The 20589-nt window shown below is 46.6% G+C and overlaps 1 protein-coding gene across 6 annotated transcripts in view; it reads left to right on the forward strand.

Moving 5' to 3' along the window:
- PPP4R2 (protein phosphatase 4 regulatory subunit 2) overlaps positions 1-20589 on the forward strand; it is a 192604-nt gene that overhangs the window by 141574 nt on the left and 30441 nt on the right. For all 6 annotated transcript variants that reach the window (XM_029601100.1, XM_029601096.1, XM_029601094.1 and 3 more), the window contains one exon: positions 12390-12464. In XM_029601100.1, coding sequence (XP_029456960.1) covers positions 12390-12464 — 75 coding nt within the window. The remainder of the gene's footprint in view (positions 1-12389; positions 12465-20589) is intronic.

The raw sequence follows: 20589 nt of genomic DNA on the forward strand, positions 1-20589 counted from the left end.
TCTGTGAGGGCCATGGCGACTTCAGTAGCACACCTACGATCGGTGCCGCTTCCTGACATTTGCAGAGCTGCTACCTGGAGCTCCCTCCATACTTTCGCAGCCCACTATTGCTTGGACAAAGCCGGAAGACAGGATTACATCTTAGGCCAATCTGTCCTCCGTAACCTTTTTCCAATGTGACGTACCAACACCCGCCTGCCCGATAGGGTTCCGGATGCCCTCTACCAAATTCCACCCCAGTTGTTGTGCCTGTTGCACACCGTTGGATACATTTGGTGCATGTTCGGACATCCTCAGCTTGGTTCTCACCCATATGTGAGGACTACCATCCTGCTTGTCCTGTGAGAAAGCAGATGTTGCTTACCTGTAACAGGTGTTCTCACAGGACAGCAGGATGTTAGTCCTCACGAAACCCACCCGCCGCCCCGCGGTGTTGGGTTCGTTTTATTTTATTTTTTGGCACTACCTGTAGCTTTCAAAACAAGACTGAAGGGGGACCCCTGCTGGCTGCAGGGTTGGTGCCATGCTGGGCATGCCCAGTAGGGGCCAGTCAAAGTTCTAGAAACTTTGACAAAAGTGTTCCGTGATTGGGCTCCATTCTGTGGTGTCACCCATGTGAGGACTAACATCCTGCTGTCCTGTGAGAACACCTGTTACAGGTAAGCAACATTTGCTTTATGTTTATTTTAGTTTCGCTTGCGCTTTTAGCTATAAGACGAGACTGAGGGAGACACCTGTGGCTCACAGGGATAATTGCAGGCTGAGCATGCTCAGTGTGCCAGTGTTAGTCAAAGCTTTGTAGAAACTGACAGAAAATTTTCAGTACAGGGCTCCATCCTGTGATGTCACCCATATGTGAGGACGAACATCCTGCTGTCCTGTGAGAACACTTGTTAGAGGTAAGCAACACTTGCTATATCTGGTTCACACCTTCTGGTGCCAATGAATGAACTACTTTCTATAGCTAGTAGAGCTTTTTGTTTTACTGAGCATGTGTGACAGTTCCCATGCAGGCAGCACCTGTAATCTGTCATTCGTCTGTGCGGGAGAACAGACAGATGGACTTCTTTCTTGCAGCTCGATCCAGTAAAGTGTGCTCCGTCGGAGCGCACTGTCACCCTGCTCTGGACGCGTGTTTTCCCTTACCCCTTATTCAGTAAGGGGAGGAAAACACGCGGCCCACCCGCGGCACCTAATAGCGCCCTCAACATGCAAATGCATGTTGATGGCCCTATTAGGTATTCCTGAGCGATCCAGTAAGTAAAATGTGCAGCCAAGCCGCACATTTTACTCTAAGAAATTAGCGCCGCCCAAAGGTCGGCGCTAATTTCTTCCGGCGCCAGGGAAGTGCACAGAAAAGCAGTAAAAACTGCTTTTCTGTGCACCCTCCGACTTAATATCATAGCGATATTAAGTTGGAGGTCCCCAAAAGTAAAAAAAAAAGTAAAAAAAAAAATAAAAAAATTTTGAATTCGGCCCGCGGCTGTCGGGCCGAAAACCGGATGCTCAATTTTGCCGGCGTCCGGTTTCCGAGCCCGTGGCTGTCAGCGGGCTCGAGAACCGACACCGGCAAAATTGAGCGTCGGCTGTCAAACCCGCTGACAGCCGCCGCTCCAGGCCAAAAGGAGGCGCTAGGGACGCGCTAGTGTCCCTAGCGCCTCTTTTTCCTCGTTTGCACCGCGTCGCCTAATTTAAATACTGGATCACGCGCACCGGCCCCTCGCCGGTGCGCGCGCCGGGAGAGCGGGCGTTAGTCCGCTCTCCCACGGACTTTACTGGATCGAGCTGTTAGTTAATTACTTCACTTATAGTCTTAAAATTTTTTCTGATTTTCCTTATTTCCACAAATGACACTTTTCAGTGCCACTACAAAAAAAAGGTCAAACTGAAGAAAACAATGAAGAAAATGGTAAGTGGCTTCAAAGCCTGTAAGGGTAGATGTTTAATGTCTGAGACTGACACACACGTTGTGTTACTGCTGTTTGAGTCCAAGCCATGACCAGCCCAGCTGCATAGCCTGCAGCAAAATGTCCCCATGAGCTCAAAAGAAAAAAACTGGGAAAAAGTGAGGAACTGCATCAAGCCTGTGGAAACTGTCAACGGTCGACCTTTCGCTCTCTGACTTGTAAACAAGTTTAGGGGTGCAGGGATCTGTCTGCTACAGGGCACTGCCAGCTGACCTCGCACCTTACTTGCGATCCTAAGTCAGGAAAAATATGTGTATTCTCCCCAGAAATAGGCTTTTATTTATCAGATTTGGTATGATATAACATTTAGAAAATAATTCCTGTCTCTAACATCCTGGTCACTAAGCATCAGTTTTTCCTAAAGAAAGTTCTGTACCTTAGGTGATTTCACACATGCCATAAACCTTAGCCTGCTTAATATAGTAACACTTAATGACTGACTTACTTACCCCTGATTCCAGCTTCAGGCAATACCTCTGTTCACCTCTGAAGCAGGCTTTGGCTGGAGAGCTGGAGAATGTGTGCAGGGAAGGATTTGCTTCCTGGGCTTAGTACTGGCAGAGTAGACAGACTGTCTTGGAAAGAGACTTGCTTCTGGCTCTGGCACTTGCTGGGCTGTCTGGGTGTGCCCTTGCCCCTCAGTCTCAGACGCCATGTTACACTCCGCACCTGAGCAGGCACCTCATCTCTGGTCTCTGGGTCACACCAAGTATTCTCCCTTCTCGATAGCGGGAGATGCTAGTCTACTTCTGATCCCCTTTTCGCTTTAGGAGATGCTTCAGCACAGGTTCTCGCTCTCAGGATCCACTCTCCGGGTTTTCCCCCAGAGTCTGTGCTTTTGATTTGTGCTCCCTTTTTCCTCCTTCAGAGGGTTTTTTGCTTCAGGGGATTTGTTGCTCCCTCTCCTTTCTTTGCCCCCCTGTCTTATAATTCCAAGCTGATGAATATGCATAAGCTCATGCATAACCACGCAGTGGGTGGGAGGGTCTTTTGCCGCATTGTAGGTCTTTTCCCTTCCCCATTACTTTGGGGGGGGGGGGGGTCCCTGCCACGTTGTAGGTTTTCCTCCTCCTCCCCATTTCTTTGGGGGAGAACTGCCATGTTTGTATGCCAAGCTGTCTGCCAGGGTCAGCATTTTTCTCTGACTGCCCTCCCCCTTCCCCGGGGGTCTTCTGACCTATGGACTTGCCTTGTCTCATCTCTGACACTTGCTTAGGAGCTTAAGTCGTCTCTCTGCTTTGCTCCTATTGACAGAGAAACATGAAAATAGGCAGATCTGATAAGGTATCCTTCAGTGTAACAGGACAAAAGTTCATTTTCCACTGAGACAGTGCATTTTTAAAGTTCACCTGGGTAAAAGTCTTTCTCTTGCTGTGACAGTGCTTGGGGCCTGTCAGTTTCTTGGCTCTTATGATTCAAATTTTGTGCTTCAGGGGTAAACATGATATATCCCTACACAAGACACCATGAGCATTAGCTCCTCTGCGTAAACACCGACTGGACACTGCGAATCCCCATCTAAGAGAAAAAAGGAGGAAGATGAAAAAATTATGAAAAGGCAAAAGGAGGGCCCGTTGATGCAAACCTCGCACCAAAAAATGACACATGCCTCCAAACAGCCGATGCACTTGAAGTCCAGTGCCTCGATCAAAATAGTCCACAGCATCAACACTGTCTAAATGAAGGAACGAAGAAGCACCCAACACATGCGCCAATGGCTCAAGGATTGAAGTGGATGCATTTGAAACACCTGACGCCAACAGCACAGGTATCATCAAAGCAAACTGGGAAATCTCTGCGAGGTGCACAGATTGTCTCGAAGTGTGTGACAGTCACAGGACACACAACACACTCAAAGTAACTGGCGCATAAAACGCCACCAATTACGCCACTCTGTCTCTTGTTTTCTCCAGAGCTTCTGGCATACTCACTGGCACCTGGAACTTACGAAGAAACTTTGTTATTGCATCATGTCATACAGGTTACCACTGCCTATATGCATGGTACCCATAAGCACCTGATGTCTCAGGGCTTATATTTAGAGGGCCCAACTCCAAGATGTTCTGTAATTCTGCTGGCATCTACTAAATCTTCATTTCTACAGCCAGAACCCAAACTAGTAATGGGAGAGGACACAGAGCCACTATCTCCACCTAAGAAGCTTTAGAACAACTGATATAGTCAAGATGTTTTTCATGATTTTCCCCCAGGTTATGGTGCTTTACCACCTGCACTTTCAACACTGCCTCTTACTCTGCCTCATCCATATGCTCTACCAAGTACACCTCCATTCTCACCATAGGAGGAATCCTCAATGGATGCACCTTCAGGAGACAGAACAGCTGAGTTGCTTCCTTCACCCACTCCACCACTGCTTGTTTTTCATCACCAACTCCGCAACAGTCATCTACGAAACTCTCATATAGACAGCAGCTTCCCCAGGAAGCTCCACCGGACTTCCATCTGACCCATTGCCGACACTTCAAAAACAACTTCTAGCATAAAAACAAGGTCTACTTTTCAATCAAACCATAGAGGTGGTTCCTCAATAAAAGAGGGAATCTGGATTCTACTCCCGATATTTCTTCATCCCCAAGACGTCAGGAGGCCTCTGACAACTGAACACCTTCGGAAGGAAAAGTTTAAGGTGTACTTCCTCGACACAATCTTAACCTTTCTCCAGAAGGGAGACTTGATGTGCTACCTGGACCTTCAAATACGAGCATATCCCGATTCATTCATCTTACTGGAAGTATTTATGTTCTTAAGTAAATAGCAATCACTATCAGTACAAGGTACTCCCTTTTGGACTCTTGGCAGCTCCACAAGTCTTCACAAAGTGCCAGATGGTGGTTGGGGATCAAAGAGTTTCTTACTTGAATAGCTGGTTGATTACACCACGAAGTAAACTTGGGCAGCAATGCTACTATCCCTCCAAAAATGTATCCAGCTTCTTCAAGACCTGGGTTTTCTCATAAAGTTTTTGAAATCCCATACCATTTCAACCCAATTACTCCACTTCATTGAGGCATTACTAGTTAAGAAAAAAGTCAAGGCATACCTCCCTTCAGGAAGAATTCTCAGCTTTCCTCTTCACGTCCACCCTATTCAGCCGTTCATGGACAATGGCATGTCAAGTTCTAGTGGCGTTAGGGCATATGGCAGTGGCAATATGCGTCGTACCTCACACGAAACTACACCTGCACCACTTACAATGGGGTCTCCGAACCTAGTGGCATCAACAGATACAATCATTTTCCCACACAGTTGTGATCTCACAGGAAATGAAAACAGAGCTGTTCTGGTGGCTGTGGTCGCCTAACCTGACGGGTGAGTTTCTCAGAATCCAATCAAATACTAAAGATGGACTCATCCAAGCTTTGCTGGGGAGCGCACATAATTTCATACCAAACACAGGGGACATGATCCATGTTTTAGCATCTGTTCCACATCAACTGACAAGAACTCTGTGCAGTCAAATATACTCTTTGAGCTTTCACCCACATCCTTCAACGCAAAAGAGATAACCAAGTTGCCATGTTCTATGTCAACAAACAAGGGGGCCTAGAAACACTACAAATTTGGCAATGGGCACTTAAATACCAGACTTCCCTACAAGCAGTGTATGCACCCAGCATACAAAACACAAGCAGATAATCTCAGCAGACTACTCTCTCGCAATGAATATTCCCTCAGATACTCCACAGCCGTACAAATTTTCTGGCAGTGGGGTTAACCAACGGTAGACCTCTTTGCATAGGACAAAAACAACAAAGTAGATCGATTTTTTTGCTCAATTCAGTGGCAACCTCAGCAGATCGTACAAAACACCTTTGTGCTTGATTGGAGGCACTGCCTTGTGTATGCTTTTTACCCTTCCACTGATTGCAGAACAATCCAGGTGGTGGGCAGAGACTAGGCTTGCATGATATTGATTGCCCTGGCATGGCCTCAACAGATTTGATACATGTATTTAAAACTGCTGTTGTCACATCTGCCAATACCACTTGGCAATGGCCCCAAGCTTCCAACACAAGAAGAAAACAGGCTTTTATATCCCAATTCAGAACCTCTTCATCTCCTGCATGGATGTTGAATGATCAATAATTGGAGAGCTGCCACTGCCTTTGGAAGTAGAAGAGGTGATTCTCGCAGCAAGGAAACATGCATTCAAATGGCACTGTTTTTTACTTCATGGTGTCAGAATAGGGGTTTATACCCACGATCATGCAACCACAAATCATTAGTATACCTACATCATCTCTCTACTTAGGATTTAGCAACATCTTCAGTAAAAGTTCACCCTAGTGCCATTGTGGCCTGCCATGATCGAATCAACAGTTCTATAGCTAGGTATCTGATTCATGAAAGGACTGGAAATTCTGTTCATCGATCACTAAGCCAGCTGCACCCTGGTACTTAAATCCAATCCATCGACAACTCATGGAGCCTCCATTCAAACCCATGAAATCTGCACCACTTAAGTTCTTTATAAGGAAAGTACTTTTCTTGATAGCGATCACCTCAGTGCATCACATAAGTGAACTGCAAGCACTGGTACACTATTCACCTTATCTTCAATTGTTTCATGATAAGATGATACTCCTTACCAACCCCAAATTGTTACCCAAGGTGGTGAGTTCATTTCACCTCAACCAATCCATCGTCCTCACAATGTATCCAAAACTTCATGCTCATGAGGGGGAAAAACGACTACATACTTTAGATTACAAAAGAGCAGTAGCTTATTACAAAAGCAAAATGGAACAACTTTGGAAAAACTTTGCAACTCTGTTTCCTATAACCCTAATCGACTCTGCACACAAGTCACCAAATGTACTATGGTGACTTGGCCATAAATTGCATCAAACATTGCTACATCGCAGCACAGCTGCAACTTCACGATCGCATTGCAGCTCATCAGATACAAGCAATGGCAGCATCAATATCAAACCTGCAAATGTATCGCGTGAGGACATGTACAAAACATAAACCTGGTCCTCCATACATACCTTCACCTCTCATTACTATTTAGACAAGTGAACAGCAGGGATAACAGTACTGTCTCATGCTTTCTCTAGGTAATCTGCTCTCCACTGGGAAGTACCTGGGGTGCAAACAAACCCCCCCCCCCCCCAAAAAAAAACCAAACAAAAACAGATTTTAGACTAGGATAAGCTTGTATCCCACAGATGTTTTTTTCCTACCACCTTAAGCTTAGGGCTCCCCAAAATTCAGCTAATTCAGACTGCTTATCAACGGAAAAAACAAGTTTGTTTACCATAAACAATGTTTTCTGTAGATAGGATGAATTAGTCATAAGTGACCCTCCCACCTACCTGGAGATCAGATTATTCTAACTCTAATATGGATTGAGGAGATTACAGGCTTTGCCTGTGCAGGAACTGCTGCACATGCTCAGAACAAAAAGCTGTACTAGCTATGAGAGAAGTCTTTTGGAACCAGAGTGTCAACCCAGTGATGGCTAATTTATCTTGCTATCTACAGAAAACAGTTTATGGTAAGCAAACTTGTTCATGCTGCTTCCTCTTTTTTTTACTCTCATACATTATAATTGGTTTCACAGTAGCATAATCCCATTTTTTTTGTTAAACTTTGCTTCTAAAACTTGAAAATTTTGAAAACGTGAAACTTATCCACAGTTTTTTATCCTCTGTCTCACAATAGCTTGAGTTATTTTTCATCAGTAAATTGCCCCTGATGAAGATGCTGAAACACGACTGTTCTCAGGCTCGCTGAGTGAGCTGCTTTTCAACATTTATCCTGATGACTTCATGCTGGGTATAGTTTTGTAAACTGTGGATAAGATAATTTTCAAGTTTTAGAAGCAAAATTTAACATTTAAAAAAAAAAAAGTTTATGCTATTTTGAGACCAGTAATGATGTATGAGAGTAAAAGAGGAGGAAATATCAAGTGAAATCAACTTATGCAATGCTCCCAATAATCTTTTGATTTATGATAGTCTTTGAGTAATGCTAGTAGTACACCTATGAGTTTCATAGTGGTTTCTTGGATTAGTCATTTTGTATATCGCTAATTTGTTGGGGTTTTTTTTGTTTTTTTCACTAAAAAATGACATTATTACTAATGCGAACGTGCTGAATGTTTTGACAATACTGAGTTATATAAAGGGGCAGGTTTTGCCTATAGACTTTTGCTTCTAATAAAGAACCTGATGTAATAAGACAAGTGAAGTGTGCTGGTTTAGTTAGGTGCATAAGTTGTGCTCTTAGGCTCATAAAGCTTGAATTAGGTGCACAAATACATTCCTAAAAGTTATGCAAACAAAACACATGTTCTATGCATGTAAAGGCATAGAACATAAACTCTGAAACCACAAACTCCTGGTTCAGTCCCGTAGACTAACACTACCCCCAGAAACTTTTTCACCTTTGTCCAGGAATTACATTTCTAGAGTTAAGAAAACATGAGTAAATCATACGCACCGCTCCACATCAGGGAGTAATAGTTAATGCCTTAATTAACATGGAATTTCCATGGAGGAGCGCTAATCTGTGCACACTTTTTTTTTTTTTTTTGCATAAGTCGTCTTGCAATTTCAGGAGTACATCTCTGTGCAAAAAAATGGGTGCAAAACTGCACATTTACACTTGCACATTCTGGCACAGCGGTTCTCAACCAGTGTGTCACCAAGCACCAGCAGGTGTATTGCGTACTTCCTGGTCTCCCGCTGCTCTTACCTCCCTCTGCTCACCCCAATGGGTTGCACAGAATTCAATGAACACTGCTGCCATTCCTGCCCATGCTGTCAGCACATTCAAGCCCGGAGGGGAATGGCAGTAGTGTTTGTGGAAGCCGGCACAGCAACATGGCCTTTTCTTCTTCCTGCCCCTGAGGCCTGGCAGAGGAAGTGATGTTTACCGGGCATGCGGGAAGAAGAAAGGGCCATGCTTCTGCTATTGCTCCTGCAGAAATCGTGTCCCAAGACTCCTCCAGGCCCCGCAGCAGTAAGAAGGCAGCACTCAACTATTTGCCTGTGCTGTGATCATCGTGGCGCAGAGCAGTCAGCTCAGAATGTGGCTGTGGGGATTTCCTGCCACATGGCTGTTTGAGAAATCATTAATTAGCTGCCCTGGATCTGCGGCGAACCAGGCAGCTAATTGACGGATTTCCCAAACAGTCCCACTGCAGGAATTCCCCATGGCCACATTCTTAGCTGACTGTGCACCGTGATGATCACAGCACAAACAGTTGAGTGCTGCCTTGATACCGCTGCGGGGAGTCACTCCTATTGCAGTTCCCAGCCTGTCCCAACTCTGCTTTAATAGCAGCTTACTAGCTTTCTTGTGCTGTAGTTGCCATGTGTGCTAGGGGTGGGGGTGAGTGAGACAGTGAGCCACATGTGTGAGAGAATGTGATTGAGACTGTGCAAGTAAGAGAAAAAGTGTGAGAGCAGGAGAATGGTCAAGGAGGAAACTGAGTGAGAGTGGGGTCAGGGAGGTGACTGTGTGAGAGAGAGAGTGGTCAGGGAACATAACATAACATAAGAACATGCCATACTGTTTCAGACCAAGGGTCCATCAAGCCCAGCAACCTGTTTCCAACAGTGGCCAATCCAGGCCATAAGAACCTGGCAAGTACCCAAAAACTAAGTCTATTCCATGTTACCGTTGCTAGTAATAGCAGTGGCTATTTTCTATGTCAACTCAATTAATAGCAGGTAATGGACTTTTCTCCTCCAAGAACTTATCCAATCATTTTTTAAACACAGCTATACTAACTGCACTAACCACATCCTGTGGCAACAAATTCCAGAGTTTAATTGTGCGTTGAGTGAAGAAGAACTTTCTCAGATTAGTTTTAAATGTGCCACACACTAACTTCATGGAGTGCCACCTAGGCTTTCTATTATCCGAAAGAGTAAATAACCGATTCACATCTACCCATTCTAGACCTCTCATGCTTTTAAACACCTATATCATATCCCCCCTCAGCTGTCTCTTCTCCAAGCAGAAAAGTCCTAACCTCTTTTGTCTTTCCTTATAGGGGAGCTGTTCCATTCCCCTTATCATTTTGGTCACCCTTCTCTGTACCTTCTCCATCGCAATTATATCTTTTTTGAGATGCGGCGACCAGAATTGTACACAGTATTCAAGGTGGAGTCTCACCATGGAGCGATACAGAGGCATTATGACATTTTCCGTTTTATTCACCATTCCCTTCCTAATAATTCCCAACATTGTTTGCTTTTTTGACTGCCGCAGCACACTGAACCGATTTCAATGTGTTACCACTACGACGCCTAGATCTCTTTCTGGGTGGTAGCACCTAATATGGAACCTAAAATTGTGTAACTATAGCATGGATTATTTTTCCCTATATGCATCACATTGCACTTATCCTCATTAAATTTCATCTGCCATTTTGATGCCCAGTTTTCCAATCTCACAAGGTCTTCCTGCAATTTATCACAATCTGCTTGTGATTTAACTACTCTGAACAATTTTGTATCATCTGCAAATTTGATTACCTCACTCATCGTATTTCTTTCCAGATCATTTATAAATATATTGAAAAGTAAGGGTCCCAATACAGATCCCTGAGGCACTCCACTGCCCACTCCCTTCCACTGAGAAAATTGTCCATTTAATCCTACTCTGTTTCCTGTCTTTTAGCCAGTTTGTAATCCACAAAAGGACATTGCCACCTATCCCATGACTTTTCACGTTTCCTAGAAGCCTCTCATGAGGAACTTTGTCGAACGCCTTCTGAGGTGACTGTTGTGTGTGTGAGAGAGTAGTCAGGGAGGAGATGTGTGTATGTGTGTGTGACAAACTTTGGGTGAGGCAAACTAGTTATGGGCTATAAGGAAAGAGGACCATGAGGACAGCTTCAGCAGCCATTGCTGCTTTTGGTGTATGCTATTGGCCTGCAATGGCAAGGAGTAGGAGAGTTGCTGGAGAGGGTAAGTAAAGGTGGCTTTTTAAGTCTTTCTTGATTGACTGCCATTTTATTGGATGATATGTCTGCTGCTTGAAATATTTTATTGGTGTTGAGATTTTTTTTTAATTTTTAATTTTATAAGTTTTTAATGATTGGATGTCATTCTATTTATCAGTTGTTTTGAAACATTTTGGTTGTAGAATTATTTTATTTCTTGAATGTATAAATAGAAATGTGTAGCTGAACTGGAAACAGCAAGAAGCCAGACTGTGTATGCAGTGCAACAATGGAAAAACAAAAACTAACTTGATGTTCACTTTATTCTGTATTTGGTGAGGGTCTGTTCTGTGTGTGTGACCCAGGTAAGGGTATTCTGCAAGATTGTAGTTTGTGTAGAGATCTATAGCAGCTTTGCTTGTTTTCTTTTCTTAATAGGAGGTGTAATGGTGTTTAATGCCTGGTTAAATATTTGTAACATAGCCTTTTCATAGGTTGGGTTGTTACTGTTTGAATGAGCTTCATAATACAGGTGTAACTTTGTGGATTAAGTTGTGTACATTATTGCAGATCCTGGGAGTCTGTTAGGTGCTAATTTTGTTTCCACTTCTCTAGTTTTGCACTGCATGCAGAGTGGCTCTTTTGGGTTTCCATTCCAGTTTGTCTCCATATTTGTATCTGTGGTGTTGGTGAAGGTTGATTCTGTATGTTTGACCGAGGTGAGGTGTTTTACTAGTCTGTAGGCATTTGTATGTCGTATTTGTTGTGTTTTCTCAATAGGGCATGCATAGGTGGTAAATTACCGTCTTTTCATAAGAGGGCTATTGCTCCTGCTAGGAGAGAGAGTTTGTTGCTGTTACTGAGATTACACCAGAAATATCTTTTTTTGTATGGTAAATTGAACAGGGAATGTCCTAGGTCTGCTCTACACCCATTGCTGGGGGATCAGGGCGGTTCCTGTAGATAGAGTATGTGTTTACATTTAGCCCAGTGACGATCATGTATTCTGCATGTCACGCATGTGAACCATCTGTGAGGTGTCCCGACAGAAAAAGATTGAGAACCACTGGCCTAGCATACCTTATATTGGATTCAAAGGTTTCTTAAGTAAAGTTCCTTAAAGTATTGAATTTTACATGTAAAACTTTTGGTTTAAATGTGCTATTTTGATTTCATTTGCATATATTTAGGGATTGCTTTAGTTCAGCCTTTAGTGGAACCAGTTTATATGGCAAATCCTGTAATGGTACCTATTGCTTCAGACTATAAAACAGGGATAGGGAACTCCAGTACTGGAGTGTGTAAAAAAAACAAAAAAAACCCCTTGATTTCAGGATATCCACAATGAACATATGAGTTGTATCTGCATACATTGGAAACAGTGCATGCAGAAATTAAAGGTATACAGACTGTTCAGAAAATCAGGTTTTATTGTGACCAAGCATAATCAGTAGTTTTTTAAATCTGTTGTATTTTTTTGACATTTTGTTTTTTTGTAGGAAGAACAATTCCAATAGTGTACACAGGATGAATGGTGTAATGTTTCCAGGAAACTCACCGGGTTACACTGAAAGGTGAGTTCTGTCCTTTTCGGAAGGTGACCTCCATGTTAGAATTTTGAGATGAAATTAGTTGGGTGATATGAGTTTTAGACTTCAACAGATTACAGTCAGAACTTCTCTTGAAAAGTAATCCTTGTCGCTCAGAGGACAAGCAGGATGGCAGTCCTTATATTTGGTAATATCTGATGGAGCCCAGTATGGAAAATGTATGTCAAAATTTCTAGAACTTTGAGCCTTACTGAGCATGCCCACAGCATGCATAATACCATGCATCCATATGGGGGTCCTTTTAGAATTTTTCCACAGAGCTGGGTGGAAATGGTCCTGCTTCAGTGAGATTTTTTTCTGTTTTTTTTGCAGTTTCTTGTCTGTTTTCTCTTTTCACATTCGCAGGGCCATCCTGATAGTTTCCCTAAGTGGGGTTTTTTTTAAAAATGTTTGTTTACGTTTCATTTCACACTCAATTCTTTCCGGGCTGTGGTGCTGTCTGTGCTCGCTGGCCATCAGCTATCTGCTGCCATGGAGTTTTTTTTTTTCTCCAAGGACAAACAGGATGGTAGTTCTCAACTAGGTGACATCATCAGATGGAGCCTGGCACGAAGACTTTTGTCAAACTTTTTAGAAACTTTGGCACACTGAGCATGCCCAGCATGTCGCTAACCACACATCCACGCGGGGTCTTCAGTCTCTTCTTTTCCGTGAAGCTGTTGCCACATGGTTCAGGAGCTCGGTCTGTATTTTCCTAAAAAATGTTTTCTTCGCTTCTGTGTCTCGTAGGGTCCCTCTTCGGAGATCGGTAAGTTTCCTTGGGTCTTCACGATCGATCACTGCTGGCACTGTCTTCAGATACCCACCGGCCATTGACCACACATCGCATTCTTTTTCCGATTGCATTGTCTGATTTCCGTCGGTTCCCTCATTGCCCATGGACTATGTCCCTCACAGACCCCCATGAGGTCTGTGTTCTTTGCCTGGGGGCTTCCCACGATGTCCGCGTTTGATTTTTGTTCCCAAATGACCCCGAAGGGTCGCAGAGCCAGTCTCGACAAAATGGAGAAATTGTTCGGGGCCAAACATTCGGAACAATCCCCACTGCTCGATAAGGAGGCCCATGCCCCAAGTTCTCCTGTGCCTGTCGGGCCTGCTTCCAAGGTGAGCGCAGGAGACCATCCATTGTCTGTCTCTTCCTGTTCATGTTCCTTGACATTCCCCTTGGCTTCGAGGAAGGATTGCCGGGACCACCAGGAGAGGTCCAGGAAACAGACATCGATCTTCCTCTTCTAAAAAGGACAGTGTGAGGGCATCGACCTCTGTGCCTCCCACGAAGTGATCGAGGGTGGAGGACATCATCCTCTCTGACCCCATTGATGCTTCCAGGTGGCCTCCACTGGTTCCAGTGGTGGAATCTGTCCCCCTCCAACCAGAGGGTCTCTCGATTCTGCCTGTTTCTTCTCAAGCATTCGAGGAGGAGCTCGAAAGACATATGTGGATGGCGGTTGGCGGGTCCCTACAGGTCCTCGAGCCTTCAGTTCCTTGGGTACAGCCTCCGCCGCAAGAACTTGCTCCACTGGTGCTCACACAGTTGCTGCAGAGGTTCGATATGCTGCTCAGTATGCTTCCTACGCAGCCGGCACCGGTGCCTCAAGCCCCTCAGAGGCCCCTGAGCACACTGCTGCGGTCGCCACTAGCCCGCATTCCAGTCAGCGACTCCTCAGAAGAAGACAAGCCATTGGATTCGATGGTGGACTGGAGGCTCGCGGTGACCCTTCACCATCCAGCTCTCCCCAGGCCCTCTGGGTCTATTCCACTGATTCCTTCGGTACCCTGATGCCGATGGTGCCATCGGATCCCTCTATATATTAACTACAACACTAAACAGATGTATTCAAACTATATATAGCTATACACTAGAAATTGTTAACTTTACATACAAAACCTTTTCATATTTCACAAAAAAATGTACTTACATAATTTAACACATACCGTCATATATATTTTTTTAAACCTTTGCAATCATAAAGTACCCATAATATGATGTAGTATCGCACCCCATCCTATACAGCATTATACATGAATCGCCACATCATACTTCTAAAAACAATACCATACAAACCCTCATACACACCACATACATACATTAAAAAAATCACCCAACCTAAAACCCTATATTTCAGATATTGTAAATGTTTCTCAATTTTGCATATTGCCTAATTATTCTAATTGTAATATCTTTTTCAAACAATTAAATCTTGAGTCTTAAATAGACCCCCAATCAATCAAGTGGATCTTTAAATAGCCCCCCAATTATAATGTCTTTCATCCTATGATATCTTGAATAGACCCCCAAGAAGGTCCCTTGTTTCGCCTCAGTAGGCTTCGTCAGGGGATATTCTTATCTTTTCACCAAACTAGTTAGCGTCGGGGATAACAAACCACTCTTACATCCACTATTTTTACCGAGTGCTGCCAGAACACATTATTCACAGTCTTTGTTCTATTCATAAAACACATATTCGCATATATTCAGCGAATCTTTCAGTGTTTCCTAATGAAATCTTTACTGCTGCTCCTCTTCAGGAGACCTCACAGGGCAAAGAAACTCATGAACTGGGCTTCCTCAAATTCATTCTTAGACTGCTCGAATAGCATAACATTCCAACTTAACCAACAACTTTTGGCATCCCCCTGGGAATGGGAAGCATCTATCTCTTTGCCAGATGAGTCAGAAGATTTACCTTCTAAGCCCTCCCTGCCAGAGAAATGGCAGCAATTTTATTTTTTTTTTTTCCCCCTCCCCAGAGGGTCTCTCCTTAAGAGTTCATCAAGGCCTCTTTCAGCTGTTGGAGCAGGACTCTAGAAACAAAATGCTTGATCCTGCAGTTCATGAATACACCGAAGGAAGTAGTGGCGGTGCCAGTCCATGCCATTTTCAAGGACCTGGTAACCTTCTTATGGGAGCATCCGATCTCGATGCCACCAGTCAACAGAAAGATGGACGCGGTGTACCTGGTTCAACCCTCCACTGGTTTGACCACTGCCAACTCTCACACCAGTCTGTGGTGGTGGTAGAGTCAGGCCTTAGGGCTGAGGGTGCACACCCATGCATCGGTGCTGCCGGGGTGTGAGCACAAAGCCCTAGATACCTTGGGTCGGCATGTATTCCAGAGTGCCATGCTCATTGTATTCTCGAAACTTGTGGAAACAAGCTCAAGAATTCAGTGAGCGCCTACCTCAGCAGTAACAGGAAGAGTTTCAGAAAGGTGTTCAGCAGGGCCTCAAATGTGACAAACACAAAGTCTATGCGGCATATGATGTTTGAAATGGACATGAGGTTGGCTGCAGCGGGCATTGGGGCCCAGCGCACAGCATGGTTACGGGCATCCGACTTGCACCCAGAGGTCCAGGACCATCTAGCAGACCTGCCCTGTACTGGGGAGAACCTGTTTGGCAACCGGATTCAGAGACCCTTCAATTGTCGGCTAATACTTACGGCAACCAGCCTGCTAGGAAGCTCGCTTGGTCATATCTGAAATGACTTTTTTACTGGCCCTGCAGGTATTACCTTCCTGCCGCGATATCTTGACCTCAACGGCCAGTGGTGAAACCCAGACAGAGGCAGTCTTGGCCCTTCGGGCAACCACGGCCCTATCACAAAACCCCGCCACCGGCTTTTGACTGGCGTCAAGGGAGTCAGAGCCAGCAGCAGAACCCTGGCCCCTCTAGTTGGAGGCCATCTTCAACTCTTTGCAGATCGTTGAAATTCGATCATGTCTGCCAGGGTTACCGGATTTATTTCCAGCGATTACCACCCCGCTTCCTACCATTTCCAGGATGGGGAACAGTAGAGAGCGATCAAATACTTCAAGCAGAACTCTCTGCCTTCCTTTCCGCGCAGGTGGTCGAGCTGGTTCCCACTGGCCAGCAAGATACACAGGGTTCTACTCCCAGTATTTTCTTATCCCCAAGAAAACGGGAGGCCTCAGGCCCATACTGGACCTGAGAGTCCTAAACCGGTTCTTGGTGAAAGAAGTTCAAGATGGTCACGCTGGGCACTCTAATCCCCTTTCTCAAGGGGGGCGACTGGCTCTGCTCCCTCGATCTGCAAGACACATATGCCCATATCCCCATTTTCCAAGGGGACCGGCAGTACCTCCATTTTCGAGTGGGCCACCGGCATTACCAGTATTGTGTCCTGCCCCTATGTCTGGCATCTCTCTCTCCCCCCCCCCCCCCCCCCCCCCGGTCTTTACCAAATGTCTGGCAGTTGTCTGTGCCCATCTTCGCAGGCAGGGTGTTCATGTATTCTTCTAGGACAAGCAGGATGGTAGTCCTCACGTGGGAGGGTGACATCATCCGATGGAGCCTGGCACGGAAAACTTTTGTCAAAGTTTCTAGAAGCTTTGACCAGCACACTGAGTATGCCCAGCATGCTGCTATCCACATGTCCACGCAAGGTCCTCCTTGTCTCTTTTCCGCGGTGCAGTTGCCTCGCGGTTTGTGGAGCTCCTTCTTTTTCTGGTTTTTCTCCAGAATTTTGGGTTTTCTTGGGTTTTTTTTCCCCCTCTGGTCTCCCTTCACGGTCAGTGCCTCCTCAGCGGTAGGTCTCTTTTCTCCTTTCTCCAATTTTTTGTGGTTGATTCCCAACTTCTCGCCTCGCGGTGTCCGCTGGTCATCAACCGCGCACCGGGTCTTTTTGCTATGGTGTTGACTGGTTTCCATTGGTGTCCCCAGTGCCCGCGGACCATGTCTATCACGGATCTGCATGAGGTTTGTATTCTCTGCCTGAGGACCTTGCAAGATGTCCGTGGGTGTCATCTCTGTGAACAGATGACTCCCAAAGGCCATTGGGCATGCCTCAACAAGATGGAGAAACGTTTCGGGGCCCCTAAGTCTACTCCTTCCATTCCTACATTGGCTCCATCGACTCCGAGAGGTTGTAGGGAGCCCCTGGCTGTTCCTCTTGCTAGTACCTCCAAAGATCATGGGGAAGGCAATAGATCCTCGATTTCCCCACTCTCCCAGACATTGGGATCTTCCACTTCCTCTGCACCAGGGAAAGACCGAGCTGAGCACCAAGGGAGGTCCCATAAGCATCGCAAACGGACACCATCGACGCATGGCTCTGGTTCCGGAGTCCGCCTTGAAAAAGGCCTGGCGCTCCCGCACCTATGCCCACCGCCTCTCCGGACGTGAGCACAGGATTTAGATATCCTGCCAGGTAAGTCTTCCAAGGCACACCTACCAGCTTTATATGACCCAGTACATCTGCAATCTCTGGAAACTGGTCCAAGACTTCAGAGGGCCTACCTCAACAACAGCAGGAGGCCCTCTCGGCCATTGTCCTGCTGGGTCTCAGCAGAAAAGCACAAGGTGCGTTCCACCTATGATGTACTTGAGATGGCAGCCTGCTTAGCTGCAGTTGGCATCTGTGCCAGGCGAATGGCATGGCTAAGAGCCTCTTGACCTCCAGCTGGAGGTCCAGGATAGGCTAGCTGATCTCCCTTGCACAGGTGAAAACCTCTTCAGGGATAAAGTCTGGGATGCAGTAGTGCAATTGAAGGACCATCATGACATCCTTCAACAGCTTTCCGCTAGCGCTTCTAATGCCCCGTCCTCGGCCAGGATCCCAGAAGCCCTTCTACAGGCAGAGGAAGTATTATCCTTGCCAGCAGCAAGCACCTAGGCCCCAGCCAGTTCTGCAGCAAGCCCCAGCTATGGGCTTTTGACTGACAGCGAGGGAGCAAAGGTCAGTTGACCGTACCCCTGATATCGGATCTCCCGGTTGGAAGCAAGCTCTTGAACTTCGCCCATCACTGGGAAGAGATCACGTTGGACCAATGGGTTCTCACTATCATCTGACAGGAGTATCGTCTAAACTTCAGTCTGCTCCTGGAGATCTCTCCCCCATGTCCATCGTGGGGTTCATCTGCCCATCAGATAATACTTCAGATGGAACTCTCCGCCCTCCTTGTGGCGGGCTCGGTGGAACCGGTCCCTTGCCTTCAGTGGGGCCAAGGGTTCTATTCGAGGTATTTCCTCATTCCAAGAAAGAATGATGGCTTGTGACACATTTTTTTTGTCAGAGAAAAGTTCAAGATGGTCTCTCTGGGCACACCGCTCCCGCTCTTCAGAGGAGGAGACTGGCTTTGCTCTCTAGATCTCAGAGGCTTATGCGCACATTGCTATCTTCCCCAGCCACCGGAAGTACCTCCGCTTCGTGTTAGGGTAAGCACATTACCAGTACAAAGTGCTGCCCTTCGGGCTGGCATCTGTCCCCCTGCGTTTTTACCAAATGCCTAGCGGAGGTGGCTGCCTACCTTGGGCGTCACTCGGTGCATGTGTTCCCCTACCTGGATGACTGGTTGCTGAAGAGTAACTCCTACTCAGGAGCCTTCCATAATCTGACCTTGACAGTGCAGACACTGCAGGCTTTGGGGTTTATCAACTTCCCCAAGTTTCATCTCTGCCAGTCTCCTCAGCTGGACTTTATAGGCACCAGACTGGACACGGCACAGGCAAAAGCATTTTTTGCCCTGGGACCGAGCGATCACCCTTGTCTTGTTGGCTACTCTTATCTGGAACAGCCGGAGGGTATCGGCCCGCCTTCTTCTCCACCTGCCGGGCTGCATGGTGGCCTCTGTCCATGTGGCCCCTCTGGCTCGCATCTGAATGAGGAGGGCCCAGTGGACCTTGCGGTCCCAGTGGCGACAGGCTTCCCAGGATCTCGAGGCCCCTGTCACAATCACGGACCCTCTGCAAGTGTCTCTAACTTAGTGGGAAGATCTTTCCAACCTGGAAAAAGGACTTCCCTTCCAAACCTCTGCCCCAGGCGATTCTCACCACCGATGCTTCCTCTCAGGGCTGGGGAGCCCATGTGAAGGGAATCCATGCCCAAGGTCTCTGGACTGCCTCTGAGGTTAACTGTCATATCAGCTTCAGGCAATCCAGTATGCCTTGTTGGCGTTCAGGGACCAGTTGACGTCCAAGGAAGTCCTGATTCGGACGGACAGCCAAGTTGCGATGTGGTATATCAACAAGCAGGGAGGCACAGGGTCAATCCTGCTGTGCCTGGAGGCAGTGCAAGTATGGGATTGGGCCCTCTTGCAAGGGATGTGTCTGCGTGCCATGTACCTGCCGGGTCGTCTGAATGTCCTGGTGGATCGCGTAAGCTGCTCCTTTCAGCCTCACGAGTGGTCCCTCCACCTGGGGGTGGCTGCTGAGCTGTTTCACTGCTGGGACACGCTGGATGTGGACCTTTTCGCCTCCCCTTGCAACTACAAAGTGAGCAACTTCTGCTCCCGGTTGTTGGGGGACTGACATCCAGCCTGCGATGCATTCTCCCTCCGCTGGGGGAGAGGCCTGCTATACATGTATCTCCCTCTGCCACTCCTGCTGAAAAACATTGCTGAAGCTTCCAACAGGATGGCAGGACCATGATCCTGGTGGGGCCCTTCTGGCCACGTCAAGTCTGGTGTGGGTTCCTGTCCAGCTGGGGACGGCACCCAATCTCATCTCTCAGATTCGGGGCGCCATTCGAACCTCCGGGCATTAGCCCTGACGGCTTGGATGTTGAGCGCATAGTCCTTCAGCCTCTGGCACTCTCAGACAGCATCTCCCAGGTACTGGTGGCATCCTGAAAACCCTCTACCAGAAAGTCCTACAGCTTGAAGTGGAAAAGATTTTCCATCTAGTGTGCGCGACATGGCTTGGATTCCTTCTCCTGCCCCCTCGAACTACCTGTGGCACCTTTCTGAGTCTGGGCTTCAGACCAGCTCGGTCAGGGTCCACTTGAGTGCTGTTAGTGCGTACCCATCAGGGTGTCGCTGGCATGCCAGTTTCCACACAAGCTTTGGTAGGCCGGTTCATGTGGGGCCTCTCACTGACGCCCCCTCTTCAGAGCCTGCCTGGGTCCTCAAAGTTGTCCTGGCATGGCTCATGCAACTTCCTTTTGAGCCGCTGCGGTCTTGCTACCTGAACTTCCTCACCTGGAATGTTTTGTTCCTGTGGCGATTACTTCAGCTCCTAGGGTCAGTGAGCTTCAAGCTCTGTTGACCTACCTACCATACTTGAAATTCTTTCATGGTCGTGTGGTGGTGTGTACGCATCCGAAGTTCCTGCCCAAGGTGGTATCAAATTT

The sequence above is a fragment of the Rhinatrema bivittatum genome, chromosome 4 (assembly GCF_901001135.1).
Source record: "Rhinatrema bivittatum chromosome 4, aRhiBiv1.1, whole genome shotgun sequence".
NCBI lineage: Eukaryota > Metazoa > Chordata > Amphibia > Gymnophiona > Rhinatrematidae > Rhinatrema > Rhinatrema bivittatum.